General features: G+C 37.5%; 1 protein-coding gene across 3 annotated transcripts in view; it reads right to left on the reverse strand.

The window, feature by feature from the left end:
* Positions 1–22,337, reverse strand: part of kcnh8 (potassium voltage-gated channel, subfamily H (eag-related), member 8) — a 46,128-nt gene that overhangs the window by 13,735 nt on the left and 10,056 nt on the right. For 2 of the 3 annotated variants that reach the window (XM_057354205.1, XM_057354204.1), the window contains 7 exons: positions 15,492–15,725; positions 13,397–13,528; positions 9,821–9,951; positions 9,499–9,733; positions 8,978–9,135; positions 3,833–4,037; positions 1,770–1,988 (listed from right to left, as the gene is read on the reverse strand). In XM_057354205.1, the coding sequence (XP_057210188.1) occupies positions 1,770–1,988; positions 3,833–4,037; positions 8,978–9,135; positions 9,499–9,733; positions 9,821–9,951; positions 13,397–13,528; positions 15,492–15,621 (1,210 nt within the window). In that variant the 5' untranslated portion in view covers positions 15,622–15,725. The remainder of the gene's footprint in view (positions 1–1,769; positions 1,989–3,832; positions 4,038–8,977; positions 9,136–9,498; positions 9,734–9,820; positions 9,952–13,396; positions 13,529–15,491; positions 15,726–22,337) is intronic. The other variant, XM_057354208.1, reaches the window with a different exon arrangement.

A 22,337-nucleotide genomic window follows, 5' to 3' on the forward strand; every position in this document is an offset into this window, starting at 1 on the left:
TAGATAGATACCGTAGATTCATAGATGGATAGATAGACAGACAGGCAGGCAGACAGACAGACAGTAGTAGATAGATGTAGATGGATAGATTGACAGACAGGCAGCTGTAGATGGATAGATAGACAGATATGCAGACAGACAGCTGGAGATAGATGTAGATACCATAGATTCATAGATGGACAGACAGACAGACAGACAGGCAGGCAGGCTGACAGACAGACAGCTGTAGATAGATAGATACTGTAGATTCATAGATGGATTGACAGACAGACAGACAGCTGTAGATAGATAGATACCGTAGATTCATAGATGGATAGATAGACAGACAGGCAGGCAGACAGACAGACAGTAGTAGATAGATGTAGATGGATAGATTGACAGACAGACAGCTGTAGATAGATAGATACTGTAGATTCATAGATGGATTGACAGACAGACAGCTGTAGATAGATAGATACCGTAGATTCATAGATGGATAGACAGACAGACAGACAGGCAGGCAGGCAGACAGACAGACAGTAGTAGATGGATGTAGATGGATTGATTGACAGACAGACAGCTGTAGATAGATAGATACCGTAGATTCATAGATGGATAGATAGACAGACAGGCAGGCAGACAGACAGACAGTAGTAGATAGATGTAGATGGATAGATTGACAGACAGGCAGCTGTAGATGGATAGATAGACAGATATGCAGACAGACAGCTGGAGATAGATGTAGATACCATAGATTCATAGATGGACAGACAGACAGACAGGCAGGCAGACAGACAGACAGTAGTAGATAGATGTAGATGGATAGATTGACAGACAGACAGCTGTAGATATATAGATACTGTAGATTCATAGATGGATTGACAGACAGACAGCTGTAGATAGATAGATACCGTAGATTCATAGATGGATAGACAGACAGACAGACAGACAGGCAGGCAGGCAGACAGACAGACAGTAGTAGATAGATGTAGATGGATAGATTGACAGACAGACAGCTGTAGATAGATAGATACCATAGATTCATAGATGGACAGACAGACAGACAGACAGACAGGCAGGCAGGCAGACAGACAGACAGATATAGATAAATGTAGATGGACAGACAGACAGACAGCTGCAGATAGATTTAGATGTGTAAACAGACAGACAAACAGACGTAGATAGATGTAGATGGAAAGATAGACGGAGAGGCACAGACAGACAGACAGACAGCCACCTGTAGATAGAAAGATGTATACAGACAGACAGAGTGATGTTATAAAGGAACTGTTTCATGTCATGTTCTCAGTATGAACTCCCTGTGTAATACACAGGTGGTGATTAAATGTGTACATACGTGATGGCGTGTGTAATGGGATATTATTGTATGTTTGGGAAAGGGGGCACAACTGCCCCATGGCGACGGGTGACATTTCACAAAATAAAGGCCATGAATTTTCAATGCGAACAGCTGGTGTGGCCACATATCATCCCATTTATCGACAGAAAAACATGCGTACACACACAGCTATGTTGTGCATTGTACAGTGTGTATTGTCCGGACCTTAATTCACTTTATGTACTGCATTTTTTTAAGAGCCATCCTTTTGTTTCTTAGCAATTTGTCTTGTATAACCTAACACAGACACTACCTCACTTCCAGTTAAAATAAGCAACAAACACACACAGCCCCCAGTTTTGGATCTTAAAGATAATTCAGACTAGTCACGTCCTTAAAAATGTCTAAATATGTCTCCTAACGTTTAACCTATCTACACACACACACACACCTCCAATGAGCATGGTGCAGATGGAGAAGATCTTCTCTGCGTCTGTGTTGGCAGAGACGTTTCCGAAGCCCACGCTGGTCAGGCTGCTGAGGGTGAAATACAGCGCTGCGATGTAGATGCTTCGTAAAGACGGTCCATTGCTCACCGTTCCATTGACCGCGCCCGTGCCCACCTCCTCGTATGGAGACTCCAGCCGCTTCCCGAGCTCGTGCAGCCAGCCTGAGTGAAAAAGTGAGAAGTAATTAAAAACAACTCTTGCTATATTTGTGCTTGTGTCACTTTCAGATGTGTCCATACGGTGGCACAGTTCGTCAAAAATAAAACTGTACTGCCACAGTGTTTTTTAGAAGGGTGGTCCAAGTAAACTTGGGTACAAAATGGCAGTCAAAAAAGCACATCAAGCATTCCTGTCCCACCACAACAGTTCTTTTATAATCCTCCTCAAATCAGCATTGTTTGGATACACACTCAGACATCCTCCCGCTCTGATGTTTTTCATGAAAGAACCCTTGCTCTCTGAAAAGTAGGTACCCATCATTCCCCACATTCTAAATCAGGGTACCGGAGAGGAGATTCCAGCGTTGCTATAGTAACTGCCCATCAGAGCAGGCCAAGGGTCGGTCGTCGGATGCTGAGGGGAAGATGCAGCTTTCCATCAATACTGATCAGGGACCAGGCGGTGGGAATGCTGGTACTTTCGCAGCGGTCCGTCATTTCGGACCACAGAGCGGCACACTGGGCCTAATTACAGCCCCTCCTACAGACAAGACGGAGAGGGAGGCCAGCGGCACGGCGCCTGGGTGACTGCTTTGTTGCTGTTCACCCACTTTTTTTTAGCTCACATGACTACTTGATGTCTCTAGCGTGTTTCTTCTTGCTCATCCACTATCCGTCTAAAACAAATCTAGGAGTGTCAGTCTCATCACTGTTCTACTGTAACTTTCAAATCTGCTGTTTCTATTATGGTATGATGTCTCTCTCTTGCTCGGATAGCAGTATGAGATTAAATCCATGCGCATTATGTTCATAATGCAATTTTATCCAATCCGTTCCAACTAGATATTTCATGAATAGTTTCATTAGGAATCGATCAGATCAAATTAAACCACGATTACAATACACAGACCCAGAATTTAAATCACATTACATAACATACTGTGCATACGGTGTCTATTTTTGATGGAAGTACCTAAAATGCACGTGTTGTCTGTAATCTTTTGCCAGTGCATCTTTAATAAAATGTTTGAATAAAGAGCAAGATGTCAATTGTCCAAAGTTGAACATTGTGTACATATGTGGGTCAAAGATGTTAAGATGTCCCCATCAAAATAAATTTAAAAAAGTGATTTTATGTGCATAGAAACGTATTAAATGTAAGTAAACTGTCTACTTTATGGTTTCAACTAAGTTCTTGGAGAATAAAATGTCAAAATTTGGTTGAAATAATGTTACATTGTTATTCAGTGTAATACAATATTTATGTACAAATTCAAACAACATGCTTATTCTGAGTTGTACATATTAAAATATATAAAATAATAAGGGAGAATTACATTTTATTTTGCATTAAATGAGTAAAAAAGTATTATTGACAAATGGGCAAAACCTAGTGGCAAATTTAAAAAAAATGTAAACTTTCAAATAATTAGCATTTGGGGTGAAAGAAATTAATCTTTTATGTCATAAATTGATTTATATGCCTGATAAGATTGTTACACTGAATGACATTTTAGTGGGCGTCTTCTGTAAATTAGGTGAAAATGTATATGAATTTTTTGCTCAGAAAAACAAATGCTATTAAATTAAACAGAAAACGCTCTTTTTGTTTTTTGAACAACAACAATTTAAAGCAGTATTACACTTATTGTTTTTATGCTTAAACCCTTTTTCGTCTTTGACCCATGTATATTTATATTTTTATTTATTTTTGTGCGTGAACTTATATATATATATATACAGTATATTATATAATTATATAATTTATATTATATATATAAATTGGTGTTTGCTTGAATGTCTCCAAATGTGTGTTACAGATAAGTAAGCTTTTCTATCTATCTCACCTATATCCCAGGTGTCTGCATTGCTCTCCACCTCTTTCTTGCCGATGATGTACCAGATGCAAGCCATCCAGTGAGCCAGAAGTGCAAACATGGACATGAGCAGAGTCAGCACCACCGTACTGTGCTGAGAGTAACGGTCCATCTTCTGCAGCAGACGCAGGAGTCTCAGCAAGCGTACGGTCTTCAGCAGATGGACCACTGACACCTGGCAGAGAGAGAGGAGACGTCATTCGGGGATTCTCACAGAAGCTGTGCAAGATTCGCTGAGTGTGCGTTTGTGTGTGTGAAGTGCACATGCTTGTTAAGTCATGTTCATTTGACAGATATATACAGTATATGGTGGTAGATGATATATTGATGTTTTATGCATTATTTGCATGTCAAACTTGTACCTTACATCAAAGAATAGTATGAAAAAGCAAAATATATTTTCCTAATACCATGATAAGAAATAATACATTTGTTCATTCTGGAAGCTTACAAAGAGGAAAAACAGTAAAAAGTCAATAATATTCCATTTTTCTAGCAGATGTTTCGAGGTCACAGAATGTTAAGGTTGTACAAGAATGGGAGTCTGTCAAAAATGACCTCAAAATGTTTTAGATCATTAAAGGGGTCATATGACAGGGCTAAAAACGAATATTATCTTTTGTTTTAGATGTAATGTAATGTGTATACACGATTTAAGGTTCAAAAACGCTGTATTTTCCACATACCGTGCATGTTTGTATCTCCTCTTTGTCCCGCCTCTCTGAAACGCGTTGATTTTTTACAAAGCTCATCGCTCTGAAAATCGAGGTGTGCTATGATTGGCCAGTTAACCAGTTCTTAGTGATTAGTCGAATACTGCAAGCGTGTGACGGAAATGTTACGCCTCTTACCATATTCGGAACATCATGTTCCCAAGTAATTGTACTGACAGGTGATAAAATGTCATCGGTACTTCCTTCTATCATTTCGAGCCTGAATCTGATACGGAAAATGAAGATGATCAAGCCGATACATCAACTTTGCCAGCGCGACTTGAGCAGGATGTAAAGGATTGGTAAGGTTTTATTAAAAAAATATTATGTTAAATAGTTAAAAACTATAGCTAACCGTTTTACCTTTTATACACGAGGTTATAAAGACTATAAACAAACAACCATATACATCATACAGAGTTTGTTTGAGATAGAAACAAGCATTTGTTTTTAGTTTTCTCATCTTTTGGCATGGCAAACAAAGAGTCTTTCTTTTCGCAATGAAACACACAGCGTCTCCACGACATGACTGCGGCGGTGACGATACAATGAGATTTACAGGTACGCCCACCTTTCTTGCGTTTAGATTTGGGCGGTCTTAGTCAAATCATACCATGAACTGATGTAGATTTGTGGGGGTGTGGTTACACGAGGCGTTTCAGGCAGGTCTGGGTGAGCATTCGCTTTTAGATAGAATGCATCTTTTGTTCCCACACTTTAATTTTTGCAATTTTACGTGTCTAATACATGCATGGGCAACTTATAACACACCAAACACAGACACAGAAAAACATGTATTCGTGCCATATGACCCCTTTAAACTGAAAATAAACATATGGTCCAATTATGAAGATTCAACATTATTTTCTCTCTTCTCTTTATTTTAAGAATGCAGAACCAAACGTTCTCAGGTGAAAGAAAATAATGTATACCGCCCAGTATCAAACACAACAATGAACCATAAGAAATTAACTGCAGGAAAGAGACACAAAAACAAAAATACAGACCTCTCTAAACAAAACAAGCTTCAGAATTATATGCAATTGTCACTATTACATTTAAAATAATCTTTCTGTTCTCTGGAGGTTTGACTCTATTTTCTGCCACTGAAATATCTGGTAGGCTATGAAACAATCTATGTTTTGATTCATTTTACACATATCCAGGCTTATACATTTTAAATACAATTAGGGCTGTCAAATCGATTAAATTGCGATTAAATGATTTCAAGATAAATGTTTGTTTAATTGTATAATATACAGTATGTATGTACAGTATATATAAATGCACACACATACATGTATATACTATGGCAAATATTTACACATATATATCTTTCAAAATATAATTTGTATTATTTATAAATATAATATATTATTAAACATATTTCTTAAATATATACATGAATGTTTGTGTATTTTATATGCATATAAATATACATGACACACAAACATATATATTATATAAACACAAACATTTATTTTGGAATCGATTACTTTTTCCAGGAAAAAAATGGTCATGCAAACTTTATTTTAGGCCCTGCAAATATGTTTTTTTTGTAAAGGTATTCAGCAGGACGACCATTACAAATTATCTTTATGTGTACTGTGCATGTATGTATTAGTGGGGCTTTCTAGCTAGAGTAATTGAGAGCATGAAATCATTTAAAATAAAATAAAAACAAAAAAATTATTGCAATATACTGAGAACAGAATACATATAAAAATAAGACCATACTTGTTCTTTGTATTACCTTTTCACACAACCCCACTACCAGGTTAGTAACACGCACACACACACACTGATTAGATGAGTTTGTCCAGAGCTTCAGGCAGTAACTAACAGACAATATTCATCACAGCCTCTCTTATTATAATCAGACAGACAATCCCTTTGAGAGCCCACATTTTCACATCCCCGCAGCATGAAATAATAATACACGTTGCAACGACCGTAATGTTTCACTTGACAATCAAATATTAATAAACATCAAGAGATCATGGTCCCAGAATGGAAGGAAAGGAGAACATGAATTCCATTAGTAATGTGGAGGCTGAACTTAACTACCGGTCGAGAATAACATGAGGAGTGTGAAATTGAGGGTGAGGCGGTGACAGAAGTTCAAACACTGAGGTTTATTGGGTAATGTGTCAACGTGTATTACCAACTAATACACTCATACTTCTGATGATGTGGGTGGGTGAAGGGAAAGATAAAGAAAAAAAATAAACATAGCTTAATAAAACATATGATTACTTCAATAAAAAGCAAAAAGGTTATTTCAGCTTAGGTTTAGGTGAAGGTTCAGGGGATAGCAAAAATCAATAGCGGAGTATAAAAATGACAGGTTCAATAGAAAGTCATGTGCATACTGAAACTGAAGGGCAGATGTGCCAGGATAGAAGAGGATCAGGTAATTGAAACAGATTTTAAGGAACAGCACAGATACACAAGGTCTATATTACAGTATTTCTCTCTGCTCCTCTTAATAAGCCTCAGTGGATTTGAAATACTCTTTTGTTGCGTTTTGCCATACAGAGGGATGCAGGGTTTTATTACCGCATGTGTCATCACCAGTGTTGGGTGTAACTAGTTACTAAGTAATTAGTTACTGTAATTTAACTACTTTACCCTGGGAAAAGTAAAGTAAGGGATTACTCTTATTTTTATGTAATTTAATTAGTTACATCTGATGTAATCAAATTACTGTGTAATATACAATAGTGGAATTGACATCAATCTTTAAAATGCATGCTTTAAAGTATCCTTCTCATATTTGTAATACTTTGGTCAGGTAATAAAAATACTTTAGTTTTATATTATTTATTTGAGCCTTTGCATGTCTATCCTTGATATGGTTGATATGGAATATATAAAGTAAGTAGTAATACGTAATTAAATACTTTTTGGAGAGAGTAATATGTACAGTAATCTGATTACACTATTGTATATGTAATTAGTAACGAGTAATTAATCACTTTTTCAGAGTAACTTATCCAACACTGGTCATCACCGCGTGCGGCACTGATCGATCCCGCCAGTGTGGATTGGCCAGAAAAGCTGACTGTCTATTTCTCTGATTTAAAACCGCGAGCTCTGTGACCCTCTGTGACCTTTGCTTTTGTAGAGGAAGCTGGCGGAGCTGGTGTCAGCCAATTTCAGAACCCGTTATACATCTTTATTTGTACCTGAACACGAGATCACTCATTAAAAGTTCTACATTCATGATGTCACCTAAAGGACTTCACGGTCCACCCACTCAGGGTCACACTTAGGTTAAGATCAGCAGGGTGTATCTGCTCAACATTTTGTTAAACGCCGAAGTGCAAGACAGATTATTGAGCTAAAGTGCAAGATAGGCTTAAAAATAATAAGCGAAAGCCAAGATTGTTTGTGACGGTACAGGCACAGGGATTTTTTGATAACTTTAACGGAATTTATTTTTGAATGAGTTTAAAAATGGCAAAATGTGTTAAATAGAGCTGAACACACTTTTATTTGTTCAAAAACAGATTTTTTCTGTAGGTTCATATTTATTGCTCAGCGCTGGAAACAAATGGGTCAATTCTTAAAATACATTAAAAATATCGATCTGTAAAATGAGATTAGTGATGAAATAATCTGGGTTTGGGTAAAGTTGATAAGAAATGTTTGAGTTTAGATTGAAATCTTTAATAATATCGACTGAATTGCATTATGTAAGGTCTTTAAACACCTCTGAAGACATAGTTATGTATATCATATTGCATTTCTGTCATTATATCCTCAAAAAAAATTCTCATTGGACCTTTGAGCAAAGGTTTCAATTTGTTCTCCTTTTATTATTGTTGTCTAGGAGAAAAAATAGACGTATCAGATATCTCATCTGTGATTTATATATCTCAGGGGAAATGTTTTTCGTGAAATTCATCCAGAGACAAAATTTGAAATGTAAGTGTTTGTTTTATTTCATACGTTCATTTAGTGTACTTAATGTAGTACTCTAAATGATTTCCTTAAATCTTTATACAAAACAATCTAATGTTTGTAAAAAGCCATGAATTAGATTAAAATGTTTAAAAGTAGAATAAAAATTTGTCTATGCAGTTGACCCAACTTTAAATGCATCTAGCAGGCATTACTAATATAAAAGCAATAACTAAATCTAAATGACAAGAACCAATATGTTGTTGTGAGTGAAGTTCTTTGAGGGTTTTACATTTTTAGCGTTAGGAGTTGAAAGCAAATATTTAATAAACAAACAGGCCAGGGATGGTGGATGTGTTCAACATCTGCAAGAATAAATTTCAGTGCGGACCTGCAATATCATATGAATGTAATCCATTCAAAATGCATTTGAAAGCGTCCCACAGGTTTGTTCCGATACATTTGTTATGTATTTTAAAAAATATGCATTACTCACCACGCTGACTTTAAAAGCGTAAAGAAGATCAAAGGGTAGAGCGGCAACCAGGTCGATGATGAACCAGGTGGTCATGTAATGGATGCAGATCTGCCGTGCGTCAAAGATCACCTGGCCCGACTTGCTCACGTATGTGGTGCGGAAACTGAACACTATGTCTGGAGAAGTGACAAACAGAGTCGGCGTCTACACAAAATACACCATCAGCATAATTTCAATGAATGACAGTGTGTCCATTCAGGCTTTTATAACAGCAAAAATGGTTTTCTGCCAGCAATATATCAATAGAGGCTTATTAGAGAGAAACAATAGGAAAATGAAATATTCATGTGCTGTCATCAAATCTGAACATGAGGCATTTACAAAAGAAGCATTATCAAAGTCATAGAGCCAAAGTTAAGTTCACAGAACAGAACTACAAAAATTTTTTAGACACAATGCGTAGCTTATCCACTTAGAAAAATTACAGTTTAAACAATGTTAACTATATCTTTTTTAGTCTCAAAATTGCATTCACTTACCTATAATAAAAAGAATCTCAACTGCAATGTCGGTGACCGTGGTGCTACGAGTCAAGTCTTGATCACCAATAAAACAGACGTTATACGGCACGGTCACAGCGACATAGAACGTAGCCAGAAGAATCAGCCAATCCCAGCCTGCTTTGAAGGTGCTAAAGTGGAGCAGAATAAATCTTGACTTCTTGGCATCAGCAACTTTATATTCAGGAAGAGCCGGTGGATCACCAAACACATTCTGTTTTCATGGCAAACAAAAAAAGATGAATTGGTTCTTCTTTGTCTGGCTGTTTTTTCTCCATTGCAAGTGTTTGAACGATCTTACCTTGTTAATTTTTATTTTACTCTGTTTTTGACGGCTGTGGAGATGTCCTGAAATCTGGTACAGAACTGTGCTGGATCGCAGTCGAGTGGAGCCGAACGGAGACCCGCCCTTGACCTTCTCGCGTCGGCACTCTGGTGAAAGGGTTAGATTGTGATTATGAAAGTCAAGGGCATTGTGGGATACAATCCATCAGGAAATAGAAACACAGGGAAGAACAGGGGTAAAATGTGTTGCCCATTAATCCGGAAAACTGTGCATAATTTGGGTCACATGACATTGTATATTTAAAAGAACCACTGCCAAAGAATCATGCAAGTATAATTGTGCAGCTGCCTGTGATTGGACATTAGAAAAAGGATAATAAAATTATGTATTGCTTAAAGCATTTTCATGTATTCAGTCATATTTCTATGACCTATATTGTATGCATATGGTTTTTCTTCTAATTTTGGTTGATAACAGACATCCTGAAATTGAAAAATAGGTATTCGTTTGTTAGGTAAGAGAAATGAGATCAAAAGTGGCAAAGCTCATCTCTGTATTCTGCTAAATAAAATGCATAAATAATGCATCAATGCACCCACACCAAACAGCAATATAAACTTTTCTATGGTAATTCGTTTAGCACTCAAACGGCCATTTTATGCAAAATAATTCATTAATTAATTAAGGATTGTGACTAAGATTCTTATGACCTGGACAACTGAGAAACAAAAAAGTGACATGACATTGGCTTAATAATAGAATACTTAAAAATAATAAGTAAAACTGTGAAAAAATAAGCAACATATAGTTATGTTACCATTTAACAGCTTTCATTTTCGTTCTAAAATGTTCTGTGAAAATCATTTCAATGAAGAAAGAAGATGCAGCCTGTAATTTAGTGATTTTTGCTGCATTGTGAAGAACCCCCTGAATCTCCATCAATACTTTCATGCAAATATTACTTGCCACTATTATTGAGTGTGGTTCATTCAAAGTGGCCTGTTTTCATTTTACTGGCCTCCATACTGCACAAAAACTGGTGTGAATAAAAGAAAACTCCCTATCTGCTGATGACCTGTTTTACACCAGTGGTTTTGTTGCCAGAATGCTTTCGTTTTAATATTGGGCACATCTGTTTGAATTAGGGGCTTGGTTATTAGTCCGCTTGCTTAATTTGATTTCGCTGAATCAAAACAGTCAAGAGAGTTTAAAGACCATGTGAATTGTCTTGAGTTGACGTGTTTCCTTTTTAAACAGGAAGTCAGATGGGACACGTCAAGGCCTTGTTCTTTTTAAATAGCCAACAGCACAGTACAACCAAAAACAAACAAACAACCTAGCTATGTATGATTAACTATTGCTAACTAAAGACAGGTGGAATTTATAATTTGAGGGATTATGTTTGGCCAGTTTCTTTTTTTCTTACCCAGCATACATCTATACAAGAATGTGCTTTAACTGTGACAGTAAATCTTTCGCTGGAAGCAAACAGAACAACTCAATAAATGTCATTACGATTATGGCCATGCAATGGTTACAATGTGCAACCTCTGTGGATATTGGCGTGAGTGTGTGCATGTACACGAATGTACAGCTAATCTAACCATTTTTAAATCAACCATCTGAGGAAACGAGAAGACAGCTTTGCTGCCAGTCTCAATCGCCAAGGGCAACGGGGGAAAATGTCACTCATTGCAACCCTGCCTAACAAGGTACCATGGGAAACCAGAGCAAGAGCTGGAGAAGAACAGGATGGATGGAGAGACGAAGAGAGAGAGAGAGGTAGAGCGAAAGATGAAGGGCTGGGAAAAGAGAGAGTGAGCGAGAAAGCTGGTTATTAGAGGAGGATAGAGATCGTATTAGCCTGCTGGCCCAGTTGAGCAAAGGGGTGACGGAAACCAGAAACTCATCCATAAAGACTCAAGTCAGCAGGGAGTCCGGCGGCATAACACTTATTATAGATCCTAATAAACCCACTCGCAATTTACTAGCAGCTCAGGCCACACTCACAGAGAGAGACGGGAAAACACATCTGACACAGGGCTACGCTTACACTGCGATCAAAGCAACAATAAAAACAGAACAGCACTTTTTAAACAGAATGCAGACAATAGGGACATTTTCTACAGCTAATCTAACCATACACACCACATTTTAATAGGGTACCAAACAATGAAAAGCTGCTAGGGGACTAAGGGAACGTAAAGACTGCTGTGTTAGCAGCTCCGTACATGTCTGCCACAGTACGAGAGACAGTGAGTGATAGAAAAGCTCACTGCGCTGTCAACTTGGGAATACTTTCTGCAAGCTATTTCCAGTCATGCAAGTATAGCGCCTATTTATTGCACTTGGTTGAGGAAAGACCAAAATCTCAAAATGTATAGGTCAGAATGAACAAAATCGCCAGATTTTGTTCCAATAATTTACTATGTGTAAAATCTGGAATAAAATCTAAAAACATCGATTTTAAAAATGATCCAAAATATGCATTTTAGCTTAAATCTAGGTTAGAACTGCAATATGCAACAATCTCTGTTCGAAACAAAATTGCAGGTCACCTTACGTGTTCACCCAAAAATGAAAATTCTGTCATCATTTACTCACCCTCTTGTCATTTCAAACCTGTATGACTTTCTTCGGCAGAACACAAAAGAAGATATTTTGAAGAATGTTGGTAACTGAGCAACAGTGCACCCTTTGACTAGCATCGTGGAAAAAAGTCATAAAGGTTTGAATGACAAGAGGGTGAGTAAATGATGTTTTTATTTTTCATTTTTGGGTTAACTGTGTTTAAGTCAAATGTGAAACTGACATTTCCAATGAAATCGTACTCCACAGCTCTGTCTATGAATCATTATTGTGCATTATTATGCTATAAAACATCTGACTTTGTTTATTTTTAAACAAAAGTTACAAATTAAAGCATTAAGCAAATAGGAATATAGCTGCCAAATTTAGCACCCCCATTTCTCATATTTATATATAAATGTGATGTATCCATATTATATCATTCCTCTGGTGATATGACTTCTTTCTGTTTTTTAGGACAGTTAATACTATTTGTCAAACTTTTTATTTCTTACGCTTTATATTTTTTCTGCAATGTTATCTGTTATATCTTCATAAAATTCATTCACACTGTATCTTGTGCCCTTTCACAGTTTTCATAAGTTATGTGCCTTGTGCATTTTCAGCTGTGCTGCAAATGCTTTGGCAATATTAACATTAGGTTTTTGCCATGCCATTAAAGCACACTTAAAAGGGAAAAAGACATCTGAAAAGAGAGGGTGAGAGAGAGCAAGACCGAGAGAAATGGGAAAATACTATGAGAAAAGGTGCAAGAGAGAGGGTAGGTGATTAAATACAGTTGCATTGGGATTTCCTGCTCGGCACGCTTTGGAGCTTGGGGCCAAATCCAATGTGGGTTACTAGTCGAGCAATAAACTGATATTTTTCATCTCACCTTCTTTTAACAAGCACATACAAAAACAAGAACAAACGAACATCTCGGAGAACAATCTTTCATTTATCGTCATCTAGAACTTCCAAGCACACAGAAACACGGCCGTACATCATCCATCATGTGCTAACCTTCTTTTTTCTCCTCAAGGATAGACTTGGCTTTGGTGTCGGTGATGTCTTTAAAAGAGGCGAGGAATAGGACCACATCTCCTTTCTCATTCTTTATAGGCACAATATCCAGCAGACACCAGAAAACACTACCTACAGAAGAATGCAGAAAAGAAAATTACGATTCTGCACAAAAACACACAAATACACACTTGATAGGGTATGTGGAAACTGTTAGGCAGTATACTGTACACTGTGCAAAACAATTACAGTTCTTGCCTTGAAAACCTACCTGATCTAACCCCTATTTTGATTATTCTTATAAATAATAATATTTAATAACATCAATATTTAAATGATTAATGACATTAAGAGCTTGATGCACTATTAAAATATACTAAAACATAAATATACCATTAGTCCAATGAAAGACTTTATTAAGACCGAGCTACAAATATAGAAAACAGTCCAGGCTGTAAAAATATTGTTAAGACAATGATAATTTGCTAACTTGTAGTTAATTCAGTCATATTAACATTTTGATGTAAATAAAACAATGAATTTAAATGTGACCATCTATAAAGCACATACTGTAGGTTCCATGACAAAATGTTTATTATTGTATTAAAAAAGACTGGGACACCCAGAAAGAGCTACACTGTTATGGTATCCAATGTGAGAATGCTTGGTTGTCTGGTTGTGTATTGAGCGGTGTGGTGTATGTGTGCGAATGGCCATTTATATGCGTGTTTAACCATGTTTTCAGCTCTGTGTGTGTGTGCGTGTGTGCGTTCATGTTGTGTGTGTGTGTGTGTGTGTGTGTGTGTGTGTGCGTGCGTGCGTGTGTGTGTGTGTGTGTGTGTGTGTGCGCGTGTGTGCGTGTGCGTGTGTGTGTGTGTGTGTGCATTTCTCCACCGGTAGACGTTACACGAAGCCTCTGGGGGAATTCCGTCTGATTGCTCACAGCTGGTAAAGTCTTTGTGAAAACTCTCATTTCCTTACGAAAAAGCCTCACCATTATGGAGAAGAAAGAAGGAGTGAAATAATAACGCTCTCCAGAACAAGTGTGCTGGAGATGTTCCATTCAATATAGAACAAAGGAGGAGAGAAAAATGAGCAGGAGGAAAGAGAACAGTGAGGGAAAAAAAGATGGAGGTAAAACGCCACAGTAACTTGTGCTTTAAATTCTTCATTTTGGATTTCTATCAGGGTCTAATTAAACAACTTTTTAACCTCTTTAACTGTGGATGTACCATAGTAATGTGATATATACCATGGTACTGAATGATCACGCTATTCAGAAAGTGCTTAAAATACTGTGGTACTACCATGGTACATGTCCAAAAACATGGTGTTACCACTGCACATGGTAAAAACATACTGTATGTATATACATGCTTTAGTAAGAAAAATCCCATGTGCTATTTCACACAAAAAATTGTGATCGCAAAGCTGATATTGTTGGGTAGCATGACTCCATAGCTTTTCAATGTCATCATAATTTCCACAAATGAACCTCCGCACCTGCTGGACTGTAGATTTTAATCTGGCTTTAGAGTCTCTCTCTGGTGCCTTTGGCAAACCGACTCTAATAAAAACCATCTGCCTCTTTGACAGGCAAGAGATTTTATTTTAATGTGTTGTTTAAAAACCACATATTATTAGTGATGTACCAGATCGACCTTCAACTATTATTACTACCTTGCTAATTCAATCAAAAGTTTTTCAACCCTACACATGTACAGAATCAAATACAAACTCTCATTATAGATGTTACAAAGTCTGCACTGTTTATTTCTGCATCATCCAAATACTAGGATAACGTTAAAGTGATAGTTCACCCAAAAATAAAGATTCTGTCATCATTTACCCGCCCTCTTGTCATTTCAAACCGGTATGACTTTCTTTTGCAAAACACAGAAGAAGGTATTTTGAAGAATGTTCAACTTCAAAATATCTTCTTTTGTGTTCTGCGCAAGAATGAAAGTCGTACAGGTTTGAAATGACAAGAGGGTGAGTAATTGATAACAGAATTTTCATTTTTGGGTGAACTATCACTTTAAACTTCAATTTGGAATAATTGCAGGTTTGCACCGTTGGTTAATTTTTTCCTCACCATTCTTTTTGTAGAACATGATCTCCTCTTTGAGCTCGCTCCGCTCCTCAAGTGCAGCGTCCACATGAAGTATGATGTGCTCGCTGGTCTCTGGTCCATACAGGAACTTGCACGCACAGCTCTGCTGCATGACCTCAGTGCGCACAAATCCAGTGAGCTCACAGAATCCATCAGAGCAGTACACGATGGGAAAGCCTTTGGACACTTGTGCATTGGCCAGGATGAAGTTGCTGTCTGTTCCAAACACACAAACGTGATATCACGTCAAGTAAAAATGTTAGTCTGCTAATGCCGTGGATTATGGTCTCTGTTATTGCTTATTAAATTTTAACCAGATGCACGCGCAAGATTTTACTGTGATATTTTACCAGAAGTCATTTTGGCAGAGTTCATTATTTCCTGTGTGATGTCATAAAGGAGAACAAATCAGGTTCAAAATGACCTGTTATGCTTGTTAATCTTCAGGGTGGAAATGTGCGAGTTCTTTTTACAAAGAAGGGCATTTAATAAGAAAAAAGAAAATCTGACAAAATTTATCACCCCTGTTCCACAAAAGAAAGTCATACTCAAGTTCTCTCTACTCAACTCAAGTTTATTTATACAGCGCTTTTTACAATTTTCATTTTTACAAAGCAGCTGTACATAAGACATATTGACTATAAGCAAAACAATTAAAGTTGTACCTGCAAAAACAAGAAAAAGTTGAAAACACAGAAGACAGACATACCCACATACAAAACACTCCACACACACAATATGCACACGTACTAACACACATGGACATATACACACACACACACACGGACGCGCACGCACACACACACACACACGTACACAGACAAGTACGCACACACAGACACGCACACACACACACGCACACACACGCTCATAGAGAGCACACATTTAAGATAAAGGAGAGAGAAGCACAGGTCAAATATAACAGACTATAAATTCCTATATGCAATATTAATTAAATAAAACTTTAAAATTCTAAAGCAGCCCCCCGGCCAGGCAAATAGTGCAAAAAACAGTATGCAAACGGTGGCGAGGAACCCAAAACTCTAATCGAGAAAAAAAAAAAAAAAAAAAACTCAGGAGAACCCAGGCCCAACCAGGGGATTCCAGTTCCCCTCATACGGGTCATACGGGTGGAACAACACTACGGAGAGTGATGACATAATTGATGGCACATTTTTTTCAAGATATAACATTCAGCATGTTGTCAGTTCTGAAACTGTTAATGCAAACAAACAGTTTTTTATTTTAATACTTTGACATTTTTGGACAAGTGTTTGTAGTTATTACTATTCTACATTAATTATTACAGGCATCATTAGACCATAGTTTTGTATCCCAAGCATTTTAAAACGATTTTGATTAGACGGCCTATAACAACGCTTCATGTGCAAACTGTTGTTTTGTTGCAATTTCAACACATAACCAATTTCCTGCCTGGCTAATTTGGTATTCGGAATTGTTGTATAGTTTAGACACTTCATTGTGCATTCATTCAGCGTCTACACATCATAAATGATTACACCAATGTTGTCATGTAAGTGTTTCTAGAAAGATAGCTGTGAGACTGAATCTCCAGAATGTGCTTGAAGCGTTATTAAATGCTGCCATTTATTAAAATCGTTCGCATAGTGAAGAGACAGAGATTTAGTGCTGAACCTCGTTCTGCTCACATAAGCAAAAGTAAAGTTATGCTCTTATTTATAACACTACGTGTGTTGGGAGGGGGGTCAGACCTAGAAAGATATGAGACGTTGATGAATGTTGTGAGAACGAGAGAGAGAGAAAGTAACAACACAACAAATCACACCATAATGGCAGAGGAACGATGCTGAGAGAGAGAGAGATGATGCAAATAAAGGTATATAAGGTGGTATATAGTACATTGTCTCAAATGTTTCTACCAAAATTGCCAAGAAATAAAGACAGACATAAATAAAACAATTGTTGACATGAAGTAAGAGTATACAGTTTACTGTCATAACCTTAATGCGTATTACATAGTTTTGTCAAATATTTGTTTTAGAATTAGCGGATGAGAAATGTTTTGAATGACTTTTGATTGCAGTCTTTGCTGTCTGAGCATTTAAGCAAGTCTGACATCTCTTCTAAACCTTTATAGAAGCCACATGTGACATTACTGTGGTTTCCCAAGAGGAAAAAAATGTAAGAAACTGCAGTATTTATCGCATTGCTGTCTAAAAGAAACAACTGACATTTTCTTTTCTCTGTGTACTATCCATATCCGTTCAACAGCCTAGGAACAGAATATCCCATCTTTTCACTCCCAAGTCTAGACAAGACAACAGCCTAAATGATCCACTTATTCAATCCAGCATCCCATGAAACTGTCGTTGAACAAGCTTCATTTGTTATCACGCAAAAAACAGTCCCTCCTCTCATTAAACACATTCTCATGTGTGCTTTTACAGATATCATACAGCACACAGGCAAACAAATATCCTCATTTACATCTCAGACCTCATGTGGTTTACACTGTCAGTTTTTGTTTAATTGGACAGATTGAGAATCCATGCGGTAAAGACACTGCTGAGGGTGCGTGTATGTGTGTGTGTGTAAATATATAAATGCATGTTTGCATGAATAAAACAGGCAGATAGATGGCAGGGAAAACAGGGTGAGGGCAGGATATAGGGGAAGGAAGGGGAATGTCCACTTTTTTTTTCTGACCCAGATTGTTGTATAAAATACTCTCACACACCCTTAAATGGCCCCCTCTTGTGAGCGTATGTCCCAAACAGGAACACCTGAGAGCTATTTAAAGAGCCAGCTTGATTAGTGAGGAGAGGAGAACTGGTTGAGGGGAAGAGAGGTTTGGGGGAGGGACTGATGCTGTGAACCTTCTATTTTAATGTCGTCTTGCATTCGCAGCCTCTTTATGTATGAAATAGGTAGAAGGGAGTTGGGCGTTAAGGGAGAAAGAGTATGACCCATAACACTAGGTAACTATACTGTGGATTTTGTGGGTTCTGGAGCATGTGACAATAATAGTTGATTTTCCAGTGTGCATGTTAGCACAATTTAACTCATTATTTGGACTAAGAAAATTGTAAAAACTGTGTATTGTTCCTCATAAAAAGCACTATACAGTACATACTTCATTCAGTAAGCAGTACACTAGTCCCCATTCCAAACGTAGCATAGGACACACCCTGTGAGGTTTAGAGCCCATTATTATGTATGTTTTGAGTGTGTCCTTGATTTTGGAGGCCTGAGGGCTTGACTGCCCTCTTGTTCGAAATCCTATTTCCTTGAAAGAAAGTAATGTACAATATAACAAGTCAAATGCCTTTCGAGAACAGATACAAGCACCAGAGGGAAAAATACCAAATAAGTGCGTTTTAATATAATTGCCTCCGATTTCAGTAAAAATAACTGTTGTAAATACTCAAAGTAAATTAACTCTGCTGGCATTATGGAATTGACAAGAATCTGAGCATCTGTAAATGGTGCTAAAATTGTTAAACTGTCTGTTTCATGTTTTCACAAAGAGTAAGCAACTAATTTAGTTTCTATAGAAAGAATTTGAGGTCAGGTTGTTCACCTTAAAGAGATAGTTCATCCAAAAATGAAAGCTTTGCTATCATTTACACACACCCATGTCGCATTTCTTCTTTGAAACACAAATGCAGATGTAAGGTAGAATGTGACAGCCCCCAGTCACTTTCATTTAATTCAAAATAATCTTCTAGAAAGTTCTGTTTCTAGAAGATATTCACACGAGTATGATGAATGATGGCATATTAATTGCAATTTTTTTTGCAGTAGTTCACCTACTTTACATATTTATTCCACGCCGTAATCTTTTGTCTACTGTTCATTTTTACATTCTAAAAACAACATAATCTGTCCTTAAATACACACATCTCTGTTTAGTTATGGACAACACGCTTTTAACTCAACCTTGTGTTGTCCCTTTAATTTACTCAACACAAAATGACTCATAATTTGTTAAGAACACATTTAGTGTTCAAATTTCTTGATTTTTTTTGTCATTTTTAGCACATCATTTAAAAAACATTATGTTGTATAACATGAACGTTAAGTGATGCATTATAAACGTATATGTAACAAAAACTTTATAAATTAAAAGTAAAGATTACACCCTATAAAACAGTTTGTTCCCTTCCTTGATTCTGATTGGTCTGTGCTTTATTCACAATAATAACAATTCTGTGTATCACTACCTATCCTTAACCACCACCCTTAGCAATGTAAACCAACATTCTGTTAGTGTTTACAGTCGACCGGGGACTATTTTTCCAGCGGAAGGAAGGCTTTCGGTAATTTTACTTGAGAGTTGAATTAATACATATTTTTTGGCTTTAATGTCTGTATTATATGGTAACAGTTTTATAAAAACAATAAGGTACCTGAGGCTAGTGCTTTATCGTGCCTAACAACGCCCTTCAGCTGTGATATATTCACAATACAGCACAGCCTCTCGTACCTAATTGCTTATATAAAACTTTACTGGCACATGTAACAGAATTTCAAATCAGCACATTGTGTGTAACAAGCTCTATTTTTTAACTTGCCAACCTGTTTTGGATGCGTAATTGTTTTTGTCATTGCCTCTACAGGGTGCCTCAGATTTAGTTTCAGTTCATGTTTCATGGCAGGGCTCCCAAACTATTCCCAGAATGTTAATAAGATAAAGAAAGACGGAAAGGTCTAGACTGACACGATTCTAGAATGCTATTCTTGAAATCTCATGGAACATCGAGTGAAAGTTCCATCTGTATTCTGCTGTGACCCATGAGGATAAACCTCTCAAACAACAGAGAGATCCCTCGTGCCTGCGTGCTTCTATGTTACCATCTCTAATGTGGACCTGTATTATGCAACTAAAACATTTTGGAACGTCTCTTTCCATCTTAAATTAATCTGAGCCAACACACCGTAACGCCCCATTCCATGCTCTCCCAATTTTCCGTCTCTTTATCTTCCTGTTTGGTCTCTTTATCCCTTTCATCTCTTTTGTGTTCCTACTTCGAGCCTCTCTTTTTCTTTCCTAATGATGACTGATGAATTCGGTCTCAGCTCTGTGTGAAGTGCACTGAACAACAGAATAACAATATACCGGCAAGTTCTGCCAGACATTTTATTCTGCCAATTTCACTGTTTACATGGCCTGAAATGAATACCATGATCGTCCGAATATATAGATCTGTTCACAACTGGAAGAGATACCACACCTCATTTTGGGCCTGATACACACTGAGTTCACTGGCAGTGTGATTACGCGTCACACGCAAGAGTGAACAGCCTGAAATATCTCCATTACCTGACTTGGTTGTCTAACCCTACGCTTGTAATTTTTCCAACGGAAGCATCTACTCAAAGTGTTCTTTTAAAAGGGCTCATCCAAAATTACTCTAAATTACTCCTTCACGGTTAACCAAAGAGTTTTTAACACACAATCGCGAAAGCACGCAACCGCACACATACACACACTGCTTTACTGTAATTACCCACCATATGCTGCCCTGACAGGTACCTGCATGAAAAGAGCATTTTGACGTCTTTCGTCTTGATGGAATATTAAAGCATAAAGTGAGCACAACCATTAGGATGCAGCAGATGAGAATTTCTCCAGCAATTTAATACATGTATAACTTTCTCTTACAATAACAAGTCAGGAGGCTATCTTATGTAACTGCGATGTTGCACAGAATTTTAAAGTAAAGGGTTTAATTGGTGGTGATTCCTAAGACGGTTGTACTATTGCTCATACTGGGGCTTAGATATGTTTCAAACCTTCACTATTTGTGCCTGAATGATACCTCAAAGCACGTGGGCTTGTTTAGCAGATGTGCTGTTAATTTCCTAAGCATCAGATGATTTTCACCTGTTATATAGCGGAAAACACTATGAACTTGTATTGCTGGAGACTACCAAAAAAATAACAGAAACTTGGAGATCATTTTGACATGGAATAGTAGTAATGACCAAACTACACAGAACAACCTAACAACCACCCACAACATATAAACAACCGCATAGCAGTGCCCTGGCATTGTTGCAGGGCGTTCCGAATAGCCAAGCACAACAAAAATGATTTGGTTTGCACAGCACCAAGACTGCAAAATCAAGATTGGCAAGAGCATTTCAGCACTGGCCTGGTTGTGTACCTCGATGTATCAAACCACTGACAAAAAAACAGCATACAAACTCTCCGTTGAACTTGATGCTCTCCACATGTAGCATTTTTGGCGAGCCACCGTGGATGACGCCTAATGGGTTGTTCTCTATTATCTCACCCTGTGTCATTGTCACTTTCCTTTCAATCATGCAGGCGCTATTTCCAGTCATTCCTGTGCTATTCTCAGGCATGTTACCTGCAGCAGCTCAAGGTATGACAGTCGTTCTACAGGTAGTCTCCCCTGAAGGACAAACAATAGTCACACGGGTATACACCATGGTAATATATAGGCCTAGCAGCCCAAAGGACATTGTGTCCCTTGTGGAAGATACATGTGGCGAGAGCTTTCTTCTAGTGCCAAAATAAAAAACTGTCTGGAACCTCATTTCTCAAACCTTTAACCTGAAGGGGTTACTTTAAAGACACCTTACCTATATAAACGACTGATTTTTGAAGTTTTTGTTCTAGTAGGACAACAACACACAGACAGTTCTGAAAAGCCTGCAAGCTCTTCTTCCACACAAAGCTCATTTCCTTCAGATCAGCTGATATACTTCTGGGGCTCTTTGTCTGAAATCAACTTTTATCACACGAAACTATAAAACAGAAAGACAGGATTTAGCCTCGAGATAAAATACTGTCTGGCTGTTTTGTGGTGGACCAAT

This window comes from Triplophysa rosa, linkage group LG16 (genome assembly GCF_024868665.1).
Source record: "Triplophysa rosa linkage group LG16, Trosa_1v2, whole genome shotgun sequence".
Taxonomy (NCBI): Eukaryota; Metazoa; Chordata; class Actinopteri; order Cypriniformes; family Nemacheilidae; genus Triplophysa; species Triplophysa rosa.